This window comes from Monodelphis domestica, chromosome 3 (genome assembly GCF_027887165.1).
Source record: "Monodelphis domestica isolate mMonDom1 chromosome 3, mMonDom1.pri, whole genome shotgun sequence".
Lineage (NCBI taxonomy): Eukaryota > Metazoa > Chordata > Mammalia > Didelphimorphia > Didelphidae > Monodelphis > Monodelphis domestica.
In genome coordinates, this window is record NC_077229.1 from 399,380,178 (window position 1) to 399,398,387 (window position 18,210).

At 33.9% G+C, this 18,210-nt stretch overlaps 1 protein-coding gene and 1 long non-coding RNA gene across 4 annotated transcripts in view; one reads left to right on the forward strand and one right to left on the reverse strand.

Moving 5' to 3' along the window:
• LOC100014747 (palmitoyltransferase ZDHHC11) overlaps window positions 1-18,210 on the forward strand; it is a 252,599-nt gene that overhangs the window by 208,278 nt on the left and 26,111 nt on the right. For both annotated transcript variants that reach the window (XM_016431409.2, XM_007486776.3), the window contains exon 10: window positions 16,498-16,556. In XM_016431409.2, the coding sequence (XP_016286895.1) occupies window positions 16,498-16,556 (59 nt within the window). The remainder of the gene's footprint in view (window positions 1-16,497; window positions 16,557-18,210) is intronic.
• LOC130458479 (uncharacterized) overlaps window positions 1-18,210 on the reverse strand; it is a 153,609-nt gene that overhangs the window by 80,504 nt on the left and 54,895 nt on the right. For both annotated transcript variants that reach the window (XR_008917817.1, XR_008917816.1), the window contains exon 2: window positions 10,376-10,503. This is a non-coding gene — a long non-coding RNA (uncharacterized LOC130458479). The remainder of the gene's footprint in view (window positions 1-10,375; window positions 10,504-18,210) is intronic.

Consider the following 18,210-nt stretch of genomic DNA (forward strand, 5'->3'; position numbering starts at 1 on the left):
TAGACAAAGGAGATACTGGAATTAAGGATATGATGTGAAGAACCAGTCTCAGCAAATAGTACATAAATCTGATCCTCTAGAACTGAAAAAAGAGAGTTCTGGAGTTAATGATCTCTGTAAAGGTACCTTTTGATTTTTAATCTGTATATGAAACCATAGGAGAGATGAGAGATTTATGGCATAAGAGGTGGAAGTTTAAGGACAGAAGAGAAAATCTGGAATTGCTTCTCTGGAGAGAAGGATCAAAGACCAATCAAAGGGACTTCTGGATCATGTGACAAACAAGGTAGAGGACTATATATTTTCTCTGCTCCCCACAGTTTATCAAACCTCTCCAAAACAGGGATTTTCCACCAAAGATAAAACTTCACTTGTTCCGTTCTTACCTAGAATCCAAAAGAAAGTTTTTTTTTTTTATTGAACTAATGTTACAAAGACAAAAATCTCAATCTTGATTAGTCATTGAAAAAAAGAATTAAGAATAAAAATCTCATCAAAGACACTACTTTTAAAAAGTGACAACTTTTTAACAAAACCAAACCCACCCAGCTCATTAGAGAAATGATAAAAATTAATTGACTAATTAATTAATTGAAACAGTTGGTAAGTATCAAACAGCTACTGTATATAAGGTAAAATGTCAAGTAGAAGGGATGCAAATACAAAAACAGAAAAGTCCTTACCCTTAGTGAGCAAGTATTCTGACCAGGAAAACAATACAAAGAGGTAGATACAAATTAACCTTTGTAGGGGAAAACAATATTGTCATAGAGGGTTCAGAAATGCCCTCATATAGAAACATTGACTTTGAAAAGAAACCAGGCTTTCCAGAAGACAAATGAGGGATACACAGTGCAAAAGTATAGCAACTAGAGATATTAATATGGTTGTTTTATAAGGAATTTTAGAAGGAATATGAAAATTGCAAGAATTCAATCAGCCTATATTATGTCTGTTTCAGATTTGTTTGTGCTATAAAATTATAATAACTTATTAAAAATGAACTAATGCCTAACTTGAACTCACTCAGCACCTTTCCCTCACTCCCCATGCTATCTCACTAGCCAACCCAAAGATTCAACCCTCCCCCCCAGACTTGCAACAAAACCCAATTCCACACCCTGGATGCCCCTCCCTCTCCAGTAGCATAGAGATCCCAGACCCAAACTGGAGATGTTTGGTCAGGCTATGACAGACAATACTGTGATAGTCCTCCAGACTGACACAACAATAGCAGGATTCTATTTTGCAAAAAATCTCTGGAGTGCAGAGAAACTGAGGGAAAAAGCAGGACATAGGTCTAGGGCTTGAAACAGAATTCAATCTCATGCCCCATTCCACCCTCAACAGAGACCCTCAGAGATCCAAAGCTGAATAACAGAGACTGCCCCTTGCTTGGGTGGTACCAGTATGTTACAGTGCTCTGAACTACAAAGAACTGAGGAACAGAGGGAATGTTTGGGGTTGCTTGTACAGGACTACACTAAGCCTAAACTCATAATCCTTCTGGGGCAAGTCCTATACCCCTAAAAGTTGCTTGGAGCAGAGACCTAGACTGTTGAACTTTTCCAGAGTGGGAGAGGGCTAAGATGCTTTGAGGTTCAGTCCCCAAGGAAACCACCATAAGAAGGGAGGGAGTCAGAAAGTGAGCAATAGGGGGAAACAAGGGAGAAAAAGAGAGTGAAATTATAGAAGTCTTCAGGAAGAAGAAAACTCAAAGACTTTGAACATAAGTAGAAAAATTAAAAGGGAAAACTTTAACAGCAAGGAAATATGGTCTCCAGATCTAGTAAACAAGTTTAGGCATTTATGAACAAATACCACAAAAGAAAGAAAAAGAATCCAACATTTGACAAGATGGAGGACCCTGTAGAATTTAAGAGTCCATGAAACTGAAACACACTGTTCCTGAGTAGTCCAAAAGAAAAATGAGAATTAAGAGAATTTATAGCCTGTTCAGAAAAATAATGGACAGAAAAGAAAATCTATAGTCCTCAATGACCAGTCTTGTCAAAGAAACAAACTAACAAATAAAAAAAAACCCTATAGGTTAAAAATGCAAGTACACAGAAATGAAAGACAATAAAGAAGAAAAGAAATAAAAAAACATCACAATATTATTAAAAGTATAGCAATACATACTAATCTTGAAGGCAGGATATGTTAAGACAACCTAAGCTTTGGTTTACCTTAACATAATAATGGATAGAATAATATAAGGGAATTACCCTGAACTTTTGAATGAAGAAAATGAAATATCAATTGAAAGAATTCATAAATTACTTCTAGGGGGAAAAAGAGCCCAAGCTCATAGACTCCAGTTAAAGTTAAGAATTCATTTTAGAAAGAAGTTCTGCAGGTGATCAGGAGAAAGTTCTTCAAATTCAAAAGAAAAGAAATTTAAACATAAGATGATTCTGCACCCACCAGAAACCATATAAAGGAATAGAATAATATGTTCTGAAGGTCAGTGGAGCTCAGGATGCAGCCCAAGTTGACCTATCCTTGAAAATTTGAATTTAACCACAACTGAGGAAAGATAGATATTCAATAATAAAGAGGCATTTGGAATGTTTTTAGAATGAAAACTAGAATTAAAGAGATTATTTGCTTCTCAAACAGACAACAGCAATGTGTGATGTGTGTGTGTGTGTGTGTGTGTGTGTGTGTGTGTGTGTGTTTGAGAAAGAATGCAATAGCCAAGGGCAGAAATAGTGAGAGAATAACAGCAGAGACACCAGTGAGAGACTTCTTTCTAAGGATACACAAGAAAGTAACTCGAATGAACAATGAAGAGGTGGATCTGGACATTATGGACAGAATCTTGCCCACATGTGAATAACAAAATGAGAGTATGCATGAAAGTGAGGGAGGGAAATAGAGAGATGACTCATTCTTATGATTTTGACTCAATACTCTACAAATCTGAAAAATGAGGCTTTTATCAGAGCTATAAAAGTGTGGGTTGTACATGGGTCAAATTGAAAGACAGTAATTAGGGGAAGTTGATGACTGTCATCTCTGGAAAAGGAGACTCTATAGGAAAATGGGTGGAGAAGAGAAAGGAAGGAAGAAATGAAAAAGGAAGAAGGATGGAACAAGAAGGAGAACTTGCTTTGGTGGTAGGAGGGAGTTTGACTGAAGAATGTTCATGTGAGTGAAGAAAAGAAGGGAAGAAGACTTTATATAGCATCTATTATGTGCCAAGAACCATGCTAAGCACTTTACAAATGCTATCTCATTTGATCCTCACAGCAACAATCCAAGGTAAGTGCTCTTAGTATCCCCATATTGCAATTGAGAAAACTGAGAAGAACAAATTAAGTGATTTGACAAGAGTCTTACAAATAGTGTCCAAGTCTGGATTTGAACTTATATCTTCCTGAAATAAACAATCCTCATAAAATAAAAAAAGTGGCAGATTTTTTTAAAAATATTGAATAAGAAACATTTAAAAAGCAAAAACATACATAAAATAATGCTCAAAAAATGGAAAAATATTTATTATGCATTAAGCAAAAAAAAAGGACTCCTGAAGAAAAATACTCAATAAAGACTAGAATAGATCAAATGACAAAGGAAGCACAAAAATTCAAGGAAGCTAATGACTCCATAAGGCATTAGGAAAATATACAAAATCAAAAGAATGAAGGAATAGAAGAAAATGTGAAATACCTCTCTGAGAAAATAACTGACCTGGAAAATAGATCTAAAAGAGATAATCTGAGAATCATCAGAATATCTGAAAGTTTTAATCCAAAAATAGCCTTGATTAGAGAAATTCTAATCAAAACAAGTCTGAGATATCATCTCATACCTACCAGACTGGCTAAAATGAAAAAGGGCAAAATAAGAAATGCTGGTGAAGATGTGAAAAAATAGGGACAATAATACATTTAGTGGAACTGCAAACTGATCCAACCACTTTGGAGATTAATCTGAAATTACACTCAAAGAGAGTTATAAAAATTGTGAATACCTTTTGAACCAGGAATACCACTATTAGATTTATTTCTTATGATGATCAAAGAAAAAAGGGGAGAAATATGATATATACAAAAATATTTTTAAGAGCTCTATTTTTTTGGGGAAATAACTGGAAATGGAAGGGATAAACATCAGTTGGAGAATGGCTGAATAAGGTGGTATATGATTATAATGGAATACTATTGTCATAAGAAATTACAAACAAAGATGATCAAAAAAATAATGGAAAGGCATATGCAGTGATGCAAAGTGAGGTAAGCAGAACTGAAGGAATGTTATAAACAGTAACTAATGATCAACTATGAATGACAGCTACTATTAACAAGGCAAGGATCTCAGCAACTCTAAGGGACTCATGATGAAGAAAGATATCTATCACCAAAGAAGGAACAGAGTCTGAATACAGATTGAAACACCATTCTTCACTTTATTTCCTCCATAATTTTTCTCTAAGCAATAGGTGTCTTGTTTCCTAAATTGAACAGAGAAATATGTGTTACATGATAATATATATACAAATTATATTATATTACCTGCTTTCTTGTAGAAAGGGGAGGGGTAGAAAGAGGGGAGAAAGAATGAGATAGACTTTTGAACATAATGTATAAATGTATTTCTCTTGGGTAATCTTATTATAACTTATTACATATTTCTAATATTGTTGTGTTACATATTATATCATATATTAAAGAAAATAAAAATAAATGCTAAGCCAAAGGCGGGGAAAAACAAGCATAGTCAACTTATTACAAAAAGGCATCAGGAAAAACTGTCCTGATATCCTTGAACAAGAGATTAAAGTAGACATTGAAAGAATCCACTGATTACCTCCTGAAAGAAATCCTAATATAAATCATCTCATTCAGCAAAATTCAAAAACTTCTAGATGAAGGAATAAGTACAGCAAGCAGCCATAAGGAAAGAATTAAAATATGATGGAACCATTGTCAGGATTACACAAGGCCTAGCAGCTTCTACATTAAAGAACTGGAAGGTATGGAATATAATATTCTAAAAGGTAAAGAATCTAGGCCTACAACCAAGAATCACAGACCCAGCAAAACTGAACATAACCTTCCACTGGGAAAGAGTGACGTTTAATGAACTCAAGATCTTTCAGTTATTCTTGGCAAAATAACCACAACTGAATAGAAAATTGAATGAGAAAATTCAATCAAGAAAAGCATAAAAAGGTAAACAAAAAGTGAAAACTTAATTGTTTCAACAAATTGAATTGAGTAAATTTATACTTGGGGAGATGATAATTAAAATAAATAAAATATATATGATTCTTGAGCCATGTAAAATACTTAAGGTATTCAAGATATTTAAAGTACCTAAAGATATTTAAGAATGTTATCACTGATAGGATAGTAAGAAGGAATATATATATTCCATATATATATATATATATATATGGAAGGAAGTAAGCAGGACAGCATAGGCTGATATCTAAAAAAAGCCCCAAAAATCAGAAAAGAGGACCACATAGACAGAAGAAAAAAGGAAAGACAGAAAGGGGCTAAATTATTTTACATGAGGAATATCCAAGAATAAGTGAAATGAAAAATCTGGTGGTGGGGTAGCAATTCTTGAAACTTACTGTCATTGGATTTAGCTAAAAGTGAGAATAACACCCATATTCAGCCAGCTATAGAAACTACCTTCCTTATAGAGAAATAGGAAGGAAGGGGGAATAAGAGAAGGGAAAAGGAAACGGACAAAAAAGGAAGGTAAACTTCTGGAGGTAGAGTTCAAAAGCAAAACATTTGTGAATAGGGAAAGGCTAAAAGGAGAGAGAAAGAAAATTCAGCCATAAGAAAATAAGACAGATGGAAACACACAATCAGTAATCATAATTGTGAATTTGAGTGGGGTGGATTCATCCATAAAAATGGAAAAGTATAGCAGAGTATATTAAAAATAAAATATATTTAAAACAATGACATTCACAATAAAATTAAGGGGCTAGAGTAGAATCTATTATGCTTTAGCAAAAGTTAAAAATAAAGCAGGGCTAGCAATCATGATCTCATACAAAACAAAAGCAAAAACTGATCAAATCAAAAGAGATAAGGAAAGAAATTACATCTTGATAAAAGGCATCATTAACAATGACATATCAGTACTAAGTATATGTATTTATCAAATGGCTTAACATTCAAATTCCTAAAAAGTTTACATGACTTATAGGAGGTAATAGACAACAAAACTTTATTAGTAGGGGACCTCAACCTTACCCTCTAAGAAGTACCCTTAAATTAACATTCAAAGAACAATTAACTCAATGACTAGGTAATATATAATACCTAGGAGTATATATATGAAAACAAACCCAACAACTATATGAATATAATTATAAAACACTTTTTACCAAAATAAAGTAAGACCTAATAGGTCAAGCCAGTATAATAAAAATGACAATCCTACCTAAGTTAATTTACCTGTTCACTGCCATACCAATCAAACTATACACATTTTTTCTAGAAAAACTAGAAAAAATAACAAAATTCATGTGAAAGAACAAAAGATCAAGAATAACAAAGGAATTGATTAAAAAAATGAAGGAAGGAGGCCTATCTATACAAGATCTCAAGCTATATTATAAAATGTCAGTCATCAAAAATCTAGTATTGGCTAAGATATAGAGCAGTGAATCAGTGGAATAGAACAGGAAGTCAACAAACAGTAGTTAATGACCATAGTTGCCCAATATTCAATAAACCCAAACATCTAAGCCATTTGGGGGGAAAATTCACTATTTGACAAAAACTGCTGAAAAAGCTAGAAAACAATATTGCAGAGACTAACACTAGACCAACTTCTCATACCATACACCAAGATAACCTCAAAATTGGTACTTGATCGAGAAAGAAAGGGAAATACCATAAATTAGGGGAACTTGGAAAAGTTTAATTGGCAAACTTATGGATAGGGAAAGAATTTATGACCAGACAAGATATAGAGAACATAACAAAATATTAAATGGATAATTTTTATTACATTAAACTAAAAAGTTTCTGTACAAATAGAATTTTTGCACCCAAGATTAGAAGAAGGCAGCAGGGTGTATGGAGGGGGTTGGGGGTACTTTATAGCAAGTGCCTCTGACAATGGCCTCATTTTCCACATCTACAAAGAACTGAGCCAAATTTATGAGATTACAAAGCATTCCCCATTTGAAAAATGATCAAAGCATATGAACAGGCAATTCTCAGATTAAGAGATTAAAATTATCTATAGCCATATGAGGAAATGCTCCAAATCACTTTTAATTAGAGAACTTCAAATTTTGACTGGAAAGGAAAATAATACATATTGGAGGGGATATGAGAAAATCAGGGCATTGATGGCAGAACTGTGAACTAATACAACCATTATGGAGAGTAATATGGAACCATACCCAAAAAGTCATAAAACTATGCATACTCTTTGAACTAACAGCACCACTATTGGATCTGTATCTCAAAGAGATAAAAAAATAGTGGGAAAGGACCTACTTGTACAAAAATATTTTTAACAACTCTTTTTGTAGTGGGAAAGAACTGGAAACTGAGAGTGTGTCTATCACTTGAGGGATGTCTAAACAAGCTGTTGTATATGATTGCAATGGAAAACTATTGCACCATAAGAAATGATGAACAAGATGAGTTCAGGAAAACTTGAAAAGAATTATATGAGCTAATGCAAAGTGAAGTGAGTAGAACCAGGAAAATAATACATACAATAATAGAAATATTACACAATGATCAACTGTGAAGGACTTGCAGGAATACTTACTCCCTTAAAGCACTGCTATAACTATTAGACTTGGGGAGGGGATGAGGAAGAAGTGGGATAGAGAATCTAAATCACAAAATGTCAGAAAACAATTGTCAAAAATGGTTTTTACATGTCATTAAAAATAAAACAAATAAAACAAAGATAAATAAAATTTTAAAAAAGAAAAGAACTTCTTAAAAAGTAGAATATACCAAATGTAAAAGGAGGTTCAAAACTTCACTGAAGAAAATAATTCCATAAAAATTAGAATTGGTAAGTGGAAGCTAATGACTTCACAAGACATCAAGAAATAATAAAAAACAAATTCTAAAGAATGGAAGAAATAAAAGAAAAAACTAAAATGAACACAAAAGAGGGAATATTAAAAATTAGAGTTGAAATGAATAAACAGGAAATGAAAATCCCTCTACTGGAAATGATAGATAAAATTGAGAACTTGTTCTTTGTAAAGAATAATAAAATTGATAATTCTTTAGCTAATCTTATTAAATGGTATGGAAAATAAAATAAATAAAATAGCATGAAATCATCACAGAACTAGAAGAAAAAAGGATAATCAAGATATATTATACAGTTATGTTTTTTTTAACTTAAAATACAAAATAAATAGAGGAATATTTAAAAAAATAACTCCTTGTCCTCATAAATCCATGGGAGAATTAGATAAAACTTTAAAAGAATATTTAATACCCATTTTTCATGAATTATTTTCAGAAATTGAGAAATAAACCATACTACCAGAATATTTATCTACAGACAAAAATATCATTAATACTTTAAAAGGAAAAGATCAAAAACACAATATAGGCCAATATCATTACTGAAAATTGACTCAAAAAATTTAAACAAAATCCTATTGAATAGACTTCCCTTATCATTAATTATGAACAAATGATATGTACCAGGGATACAAAGATGGTTCAAAATTAGAAAAAATAATCAAAATAATAAATCATATGAAAAACAAAAACATTCAGAACCACAAAATTATCTCAATAAATGCAAAAAAAATCCTTTAACAAAGAACAGAACATTTCTATGATAAAATTCCTACCAACTCTTGGCATTGAGGAACATTTCTTAATATCATGAAAGGCGTCAATTTAAAGCAAAAACCAAGAATCATATGCAATGAGGAAACACTAGAACTTTTCTAGTAAATATGAGAGTAAAGTAAGTATACTCACTATCCCCTGTTATTTCACTATTATTTAATTTAGTTCTGAAAATGGTAGCAATAGTAAGAAAAAGAAATTAAAGTCAAATAGAAAGGCAAAAAGGAGACAAAACTGTCTCCATTTGCTAAAAATTGGATGGTTTACTTGGAAAATCCTGGAGCTCACTGAAATAATTAATTGCTTCAGCAGAGTTTCAGGCTATAAAATAAATCCTCAGATCTCAATAGAATCTCTATATCATTTCAAAACATAAGAAGCGAAAACAGAAACATCTAAATAACCCTGACATTTCACCTCACAAGTGGAAAATTGTCAAAGATTTAAAAAATGGCAATAGTCAATATAGAAGGTATTGTGGAATGATAGATACACTAATACAGTGATGGTGAACCTATGGTATGGGTGCCAAAGATGGCACAGAAAGCACTCTTTGTGGGCACAAGCCCTGCCACCACCCCCCTCCCCCAAGTCATTACTAGAAAGACAGAGGGACTTGGGTGAAGCTGCTCCTCTGCCCTTCTCCACCACACCTGATGACATTTTTTCACATCCCTATCCCTTGCCCCTCTGTCCAACAGCCTGATGGGAGCACACAGGGGGAAAGGTGAGAAGCTCACACACATCAGAGCTGGAGGGGAGCAGAGAGCTTTCTCCCCCTTTCTACACTCTGAGAACATTCCATTTCACCTACTCTTCTGCCCGGCAGGCCAATAGGAGTGCTTCCTCCCTCCCCTGTGTGGGGTCAGGCACTTGGTGGGAGGGAAAGGAAAGGCACTCAATCTCTGGGGGTGGAGACAGGGCCTGGCACTCCTTATCTAAAAGGTTCTCCATCACTGCACTAATACATTGTTGGTAGAGCTATGAAATTGTACAACCATTTTGGAAAGCAACTTAGAATTATGCAAATAACTAAATGTTCTTATTCTTTAAACCCAACACTCCATTACTGTGCTTATCTCCTAAGGAAGCTACTGATCAGGAGATGGACCCCACATACACCAAAATGTTTATATTAGTATTTTTTTGTGGTAGTAAAGAATTGGAAATAAAGTAAATGCCCATTGATTGGGAAATGGCTAAGCAAATTGTGGTACTTATATAATATAATATAATATAATATAATATAATATAATATAATATAATATAATATAATATAATATAATATAATATAATATAATATAATATAATATAATATAATATTGCTTTGCTACAAGAAATGACCTGTGTGATGAAACCCAGAGAAATATGGAAAGATCTAGATAAAGTAATGCAGAGTGAATTAATCAGAGCCAATAAAATAATATATTCGATAAGTATAGCAATGTTAATGGAAAGAACAACTGGCCCCAAATTCAAAAGTGATGTAACAAATTTATAAATATCAATAATGACTCAAGTGAAGATATGAGAAGATATCACCAACTCACCCCTTGTGTAGTGGGATGTCCCTAAGTGTTACACATTGTTCATGCTTCCAAACTTTTTGAATATGTTGATCAGTTGTCCTGATTTTCTTTTTAATCTTAAAAAATAATGTTTGCTTTGGAATGGTTATCTGGAAGAGAGAGAAGGAAGGATCCTGGGGATAACTATGATAATATTAAAAAAAAAGACCAATAAAAATTTAAACCCCCCAAAACAAAGATCAATGAAAGAGTTTTGTTATTGTCTAGTCATTTCAGTCTTATCCATCTATCAGTCTTATCTCTTCATGACTCCATTTGGGGTTTATTTAGAAAAGATATTGAAGTAGTTTGCCATTTCCTCCTACAGTTTATTTTATAAATGAGGAAATTGAAGCAAATAGGACTGATTTGATCAGGGTCACACAACTAGTAAGTGTCTGAAGCCAGATTTGAAGCCAGGACTTCAGACCTAGTACTTTATTAACTATGCCCTATAGCTTTCCCCAAAGAGTTGCTGGGCTGCAGTTGAAACTTAAATGGATTCACATAAAACTAATTTATCATAAACTCAGTTCACATCATTTGATGATTTCTTCCAACAAGGATCAACTCCTTCCCTAATTTAGTTATAGTACTCTTTATGTCTAAATCATTTACCCATTTTGGCATTATCTTGTGATGTGGTGCAAGATATTGAGCTATGCCTAGCTTCTGCCAAACTGTTTTTTAGTTTTCCTAGTAACTATTATCAAAAGTTGAGTTCTTTCCCTAAAATTTGTAATCTTTGGATTTATCAAACACTTGATTACTATGGTCATTCACTGCTATTTATTATGCACTTAATCTATTCCACTGATCCATCTTTCAACTTAGCCAGTACCAGATTGCTATGATGATTGCTGTTTAGCTGTTTCAATCATGTCCAAGGCTTCCTGACCTTCTTTGGGGTTTTCTTGGTAAGATACTGGAGTGACTTGCCATTCCCTTCTCCAACTCATTTTACAGATTAGGAAATTGAGGCAATCAGAGTTAAGTGTCGTGTCGAAGGTCACACAGCTAGTGAGTGCATGAAGCCATATTTGAACTCAGGTCTTCCTGACTCAAGGCATAGAGCTCTAACTTCTGTTCCTCTTAGTTACCCTGTTTTGAAGACTACAGCTTTTTAATAGGGTTTGAAATCTGAAATTGCTAAGCTGCTTTCCTTCACTTTTTTTAAATTGATTCCCTTGATATTCTTGACCTTAGGTTCTTCCAGTTAAATTTTGTTACTTTTTCTAGCTTTATAAAATTAATTCTTTGTGTAAGGGCCAGAATGTAAGGGGTTAATATAAAAGATCGGGCTAGATTATTTAAGAGTAGGGTCACCAGGAATTTAATCAATTCCAAAATGATTTTTTCTAGTAATGTATTTATAAAATATAAAGTGAAAGTAAGAAAATCAGAGAGAGGATAGGGTAAGATATCCAACCTACACACTAAGTGTTTTGCTCTGACCTCTGGTTCAACCAAGGCAGGGCTATTTTAGTCCCTAGCTGGAGGGCCCTTAGCCTTGAGCCAAGGACTTGGGAATGCAGGAAGCCTCTCTCAAGAGGGGAGGCCTCTCCTGAGGCTAGTCCCTTCAAAAAATCCAGGAAAGGAGTCAGCCTTTTTTATTCACCCCACATGATAGTTCTAAGGAAATTAGAAATAGTCCAAGGTCCTCAGTCAGAATTCCCCTAAGGTCAAATTAAAGACAAAAGATGTCTTCACAGGAAGTTCTTGGCATTTTAAAAGACCGTTCCTTTTAGTCAGTTCCTGTGACTTCCTTTTATTTTACCAGTACTAATTATAGCAATCTGTTGATTCTGATTCGTCACACACTATTGCACACATAGGTCACAGACCTCCCCCACTCAAGTGTAAGTTGGGGTGTATACACTTCTGGTGATTAAATCTAAAAATTGGCAGGGCATCTTCACATTTGGTAGTTTGATATGGCATTGAGTTAATTAATTTAGGTATAATTGTCTTTTTTTAATTATATTTGTTCAACCTAACCATGAGCAATTAATTTTTTTCCAATTATTTAAATCTTTTTTTATTTGTTTGAAAAGTATTTTGTATGATCCTTGGGTTTGTCTTACCATGTAGTATTTAATATTGTCTGTGGTTATTTTAAATGGAATTTCTATTTCCATATCTTGGTTCAGGGTTTTATTAGTAGTATATAAAAATTCTGATGATTTATGTGAGTTTATTTTACATTCTGCAACTTTGCTGAAGTTGTTAATTATTTTAACTAGTTTTTTTAGTTGATTTGCTAGGATTTTCTAAGTATACCATTACATCATCTTTAAAGAGTGATAGATTTGTTTCCTCATTGTTTATTTTTATATCTTCAATTTATTTTTCTAATTGCTATAGTCATTCTAGTACAATATTGAATAATAGTGGTGATAATGGACATCCTTACTTCACTCTTGAGCTTATTGGTCAAGATTCAAGTTTATCCCCATTACAGATAATGCTTGCTCTTGGTTTTAGAAAGATGCTATTTATCACTTTCATAGAGGGTCTATTGGTTCTTATGTTTTCAGGTATTTTTTAATAGGAACAAATGTTGTATTTAGTCAAAGATTTTTTCAGCATCTCTTTTGTTTGTTTTTCTGAGTTGTACATCTATCATCATGTAAAATATATTTCCAAATTGTTCATTGTTGTAAGAGAATACTTATATAAAACCAAAATGCCCAAATAAAAACACAAATGAACTAAAGTGAAAAATAGTATACTTTGATCTGCATTTAGACTCCAACAGTTATTTATTTGGAGGTGGATAGCATTTTTTGTTGGAAGTCCTTTAAAATTGTCCTGGATTATTGTATTGCTGAGACTACCTATGACTTTCACAGTTGAGCATTGCTGTTACTATGTACAATGTTGTGCTTATTTCACTTTGCATCAATTCACATATGTCTTTTCAACTCTTTCTGAAAGAATCCTTTTCATCATTTCTTACAGCTCAATAGCATTCCATCACCATCCTATATCACAATTTGTTCAGTCATTCCCCAGTTGATCATGTCCCCTCAATTTCCAATTCTTTGCCACCACCAAAACAGCTGATATAAATATTTTTGTGCAAGTAGGTCTTTTCCCCCTTTAAAAAAATCTCTTTGGGACTCAAAACTAGTAATTGGTATTATTGGATTAAAGGGTATGCAGAGTTTTAAAGCCCTTTGAGCATAGTTCCAAATTGCTCTTCAGAATGATTGCATCTTTTTTCTACATCTCTTGATAAAACCATATGATTGTTTTTGTTTTGTTGCTTTTGCTATTAATATGGTCAATTATCCTGATCATTTTTCTAATATTGAACCCGTCTTGTATTCTTGATATAAATCTCATCTGGTCACAATGGATGATTTTTGTGATACATTGTTGTAATCTCTTTGAGAGTATTTTATTTAAAATCTTTGCACTGTTATTCATTAGGGAAATTGGCCTTTAGTTTTCTTTCTCTGTTTTTGCTCTCCCTGATTTAAGTGTTAAGACCATATTTTTTTCTTAATAGGAATTTGGTAGAACTCTTTCTTTACCTATCCAGGGTATCTGTTTATAAAATTTATATCCGCCAGCAAATTACTTCTTTCTGAAACTCATGTTCCTCCTCTATAAAATGAGGGAGGTTGAAGTAAATGGTTTCCAAGATTTTTCAAATGTCACTATGACTCAGTAGAAAAACTTTCAAGCCTATGGAAATGTTTGTTGGTTTGTTTGTTTTTCCCACTGATATTCAACTTCAGTTGAACATCATTTTCTAAGCTGTATGATTTTCTGTAGGTTGGATACCTCTAGTGTTATATTAAGCATCTGGGGATAAATAAATGGCTAAATATGACCCTGGACAATAGTTACTTAGTAGAACAATCACCTTACAAAATGTTTTGTTAATGAATATATGTGATAAGCTTTTATTACAGCTTACTACTTACTCTATACTAAATACGATATTATACCTAAAATACAAAAACAAGCAAAGAAGACAGTCCATACCCCCTAAGAAGTTTACTTCCTAATAGAAGAAGACAACACATGTATTGAGAGAGGAATGTTTTGGACAGGGAATAAGAGGGAATGGTGATTAGAGCCAGAGATAGGGAAAATGACTTACATATTGAAATTATAAAAATTTTTCACAGTCATAATCTTAGAGTTAGAAAGGACATCAGGGATCATCTTCTAGGTCAACTGGTATCTTAAAAAGAATTCTATTTACATTTCTGACAAGTGGTCATTCAAGCTCTCTTCTAAGACATCCATTGAAGAGTCTCCCCTTACATCTCTCTAATATTCTTGTAGTTGGTATGCTTGTTCATTAATCATGGGCAAGACAAAAGAGCTATTTCATCTCCTTATCTTTTTCGTAGGGAATGTGCATAGAATGATTTGTGCAAATGCATTGAGCCAGAGGACAACATTTTAAGTTGTGGGAGTGTCCAATTGAAATTGTATAAATTGCTTTTAAAGGAATAATATGAAATTGAGTCAGAATAGGCTGGAACTAGATTGGAGGAAGAAGGACAAACCACTGAGAGTTTCTGAGGAGAAAGACATCATCTGACCTCTTCTTCATCTTTGTTTTCCTGCAAATCAGATTTTCAGAAACTTCCTTCAGTTTAACAGGCTCATAGTTCAGTTCATGGGACCAGAATTCTAGAGCTAGCAAAGGCCTCACATTCTGGCCCAGAGAGCTTAATTCACTTACTCAAAGTCACTCAGGTGATAGGTACCAGAAGCAGGAACTGAACCAAGTTCTTCCTAGCTCCATAGCTTTTGTTCTTTTCTATTGTGTCACTCTCTCCCTCTTTGCTGCCCCTAATGGCAGGCTTGAATTACTATTCTCCTATCATTCTCACCCTAAGTCTTACCCTCATATGGGACCAAATAACTGAGTCTGCTCTTGTGTACCAAGCCACTGGGGTGTGGTAAAGTGGATCAATAAACCATCGTGTGAATTAAGAGATAAGAAGTCACCGTAGAATATCAGAATAAAAATCCTGTGGAATGGGAATAATGTGGTTGCAAAATACCAACAATGCTGTGCTATATTGTTATATACTAGTTATGGTATTAATGTAATTTCCTTTTTTCAGACTGTAAGCTTCATGAGGTCAGGGACTATTTCTTGTCTAAATACTCTATCTCTCCTAGCACATAACATAGTGCTCTGCAAATAAAGTCACTTCATAAAGGCTAACTGAGTTAAACTATTGAATACCAAGGTAAGGTTGTTGCTCTGTGTATAAAAATAGAAGACATAAAATTCACATCCAGAATTCCCCAAACCTGAAATTGCAAAGTGTTATAGTTTTTGGATAGGACTGTCTTGTCCTATATCCTACCTAAACCTGGGACCATGTACACCCCTTCATGGATGTGCAGAGCTCCAGAATGCAGGGAGTTAGATTCAGTGGAAAATCTTGGAAAATCCAAAGACAAACTTCACAGCTTCACATTACTTTCTGGAACCTACCTCTCCATATGCCTCTTGGAATCACCTTAAGGGGCAACCAGGTGGTACAGTGTACTGAGAGCCAGGCCTAGAGAAAGCAGGTCTTTTATTTGGTTCTAAAGACTTCAGAATGTTTGCTTTTGGTTTATACAATTGAACCTAGTGGTAGGATTGTCTTTCATGGCAGCCTTACACGTTATATCAATGATGCCCTAATTCTTTCTTACTTTAATCATCTTTGCCTAAATAAGACAAGACATAATCTCTGCAAAGTATGATGATTTCCCAGGAGAACATATAATTCACTATTGACGGAGTAACTTCCTAACAACCCAAGTTTTATCTAGGGAAATTCAGATAGTCATGCTATCATCAGAGCCTCCACCTTATTGCTGAGCCTCCACCACACCCACCTTTCCCCCACTATCCTCCCAACCCCAACACAAATACACATTCATTTCTAGACCTAGAGTCACATCTACTCCATAAGGTAGGAAATATTTGCCTTCTTACTTAATATTGGACAGTTACTTTTCCCTTTTAAATAACAATACTTGAGGTCAATGTTTTTTGTACCTAATTTCATAAAGACCAATATCACGTAGTAGGAGAAAAGTCAAAAGTAACAAATCTTTTCTTTCCTTTTAAGGATGGGGCACCAGATGAACAGAGAAGAAGATCTAAATTTCCAAGTTTATGTGCAAACTGGTAAGTGTTTAAAAAAATTGGGCTGATTTTTAATTCCTTAAAGTAAAAGCAGCTTCCATCACTTAATTCAAATTTTCTGCCCAAAAATGTTATTACAATAATATATGATGATAGAAACTTTTAAAAGTTAAATATATGTGTTGTCTGTGAAATTGTCACTATTTCAGTTAATGTCTGCCTATGAGGCTAGTGAAATTTTTATCCCTAAAGGTATATTTTTTAAGTTTAAATATAGTATTTTCATTAATCAGGTTTCCATTCATTTGGGAATAAATGTGTCAATAACTGCTTAATCTTATGTATATATCCCTGGAGGTGAAGTTTTTCCAAGTTATTCTGAGAAAGAATGTATAGGTAACTCAGAAACTGACCTATTGGAGTTGAAATGTTTTTGTTTTTTTAATTTGCTTAAATAGGGCATATACTTAGAAAATGATTTCAAAATAAATGCCCATAAGATATAAGTGCCTTTTAAATGTATATGTATGTCAAATAGCTATGAGGCAGTAGATGGTTCTATGTTTGCCAATAATGATACTTTTTATATATTATAAGCTCTTCTCAGGTATGTATTATCATTTTAACTTTACAACCAACCCATCATCTCCTGTCCAACCAAACAAAATGTAATAGGCATTTAAAAAATATTTACTCTGTGCCAGGTACTGTACTAGATTCTGGGGACACAAAAAGAAATGTGAATCAATTCTCTGCTTTCCTCAGAGTTTACATTTTGGAAGAATAAAATCACAAAATTTCAGAGCTGGAAGGAAACCATAGTGTTTGGTGGTTTGACCATATCATTAAGCAATCTTTACTATAACATACTCAACAAATGTTCATCCAGCCTTTACATGAAGTAAGGAATCCACTGTCTTTATCTTTTAAACCCTTGCCTTCCATCTTAGAATCAATACTGTGTCCATATTGGTTCCAAGGCAGAAAAGGGTTAAGGGACTTGCTTGGGGTTACAGAGTACCTGAGGTCAAGTGTTCTTGAGGCTGCTATATGGATATTTTTTCCTCATAGAAAGCTTAATTTTGTCTCTGTATCTTCTACATACTGCCTCTGCCTTCTGAGCACAAACAATTATTGTTTGGTTATTTCGATTGTGTCCAACTCTTCCTTACCCACTTGGGTTTTTTTGGAGAGTGGAGAAGCCATTTCCTTCTCCAGTTCATTTTATAGTTGAAGAAACTGAGGCAAACAAGGTTAAGTGACTTAAGACCTGAAGTCAGATTTGAACTCATGAAGATGTGTCTTCCTGATTCCAAGCCCAATGCTCTATCTATTGTGCCACCTATCTGCCCAAACAAACTATCATCCCTTTTCCACATGACAATCCTTCAGATATCTGAACACAGCTATTTTGCCCCTTCTTAGACTCTTCTGCTCCAGGCAGAAACACCCTTCATATGACATAGGTGCAAGGCATTTTATTATCCTGTTTCTCTCTCCTCTGAATGCTCTCGAGCTTATCAGGGTCTTGACCAAACTATGGCCCCCATAACTGAATACAATTTTCCAGACATAGTCTGACCATGGCAGGGTATGTGTCACCTCCTTATATGGAATCTACACATTTTTTTATGTAGACCAAAGTCCTTTGGTTTTTGACTGTCCTCCGTCATACTACTTATTCATGTAATTCACT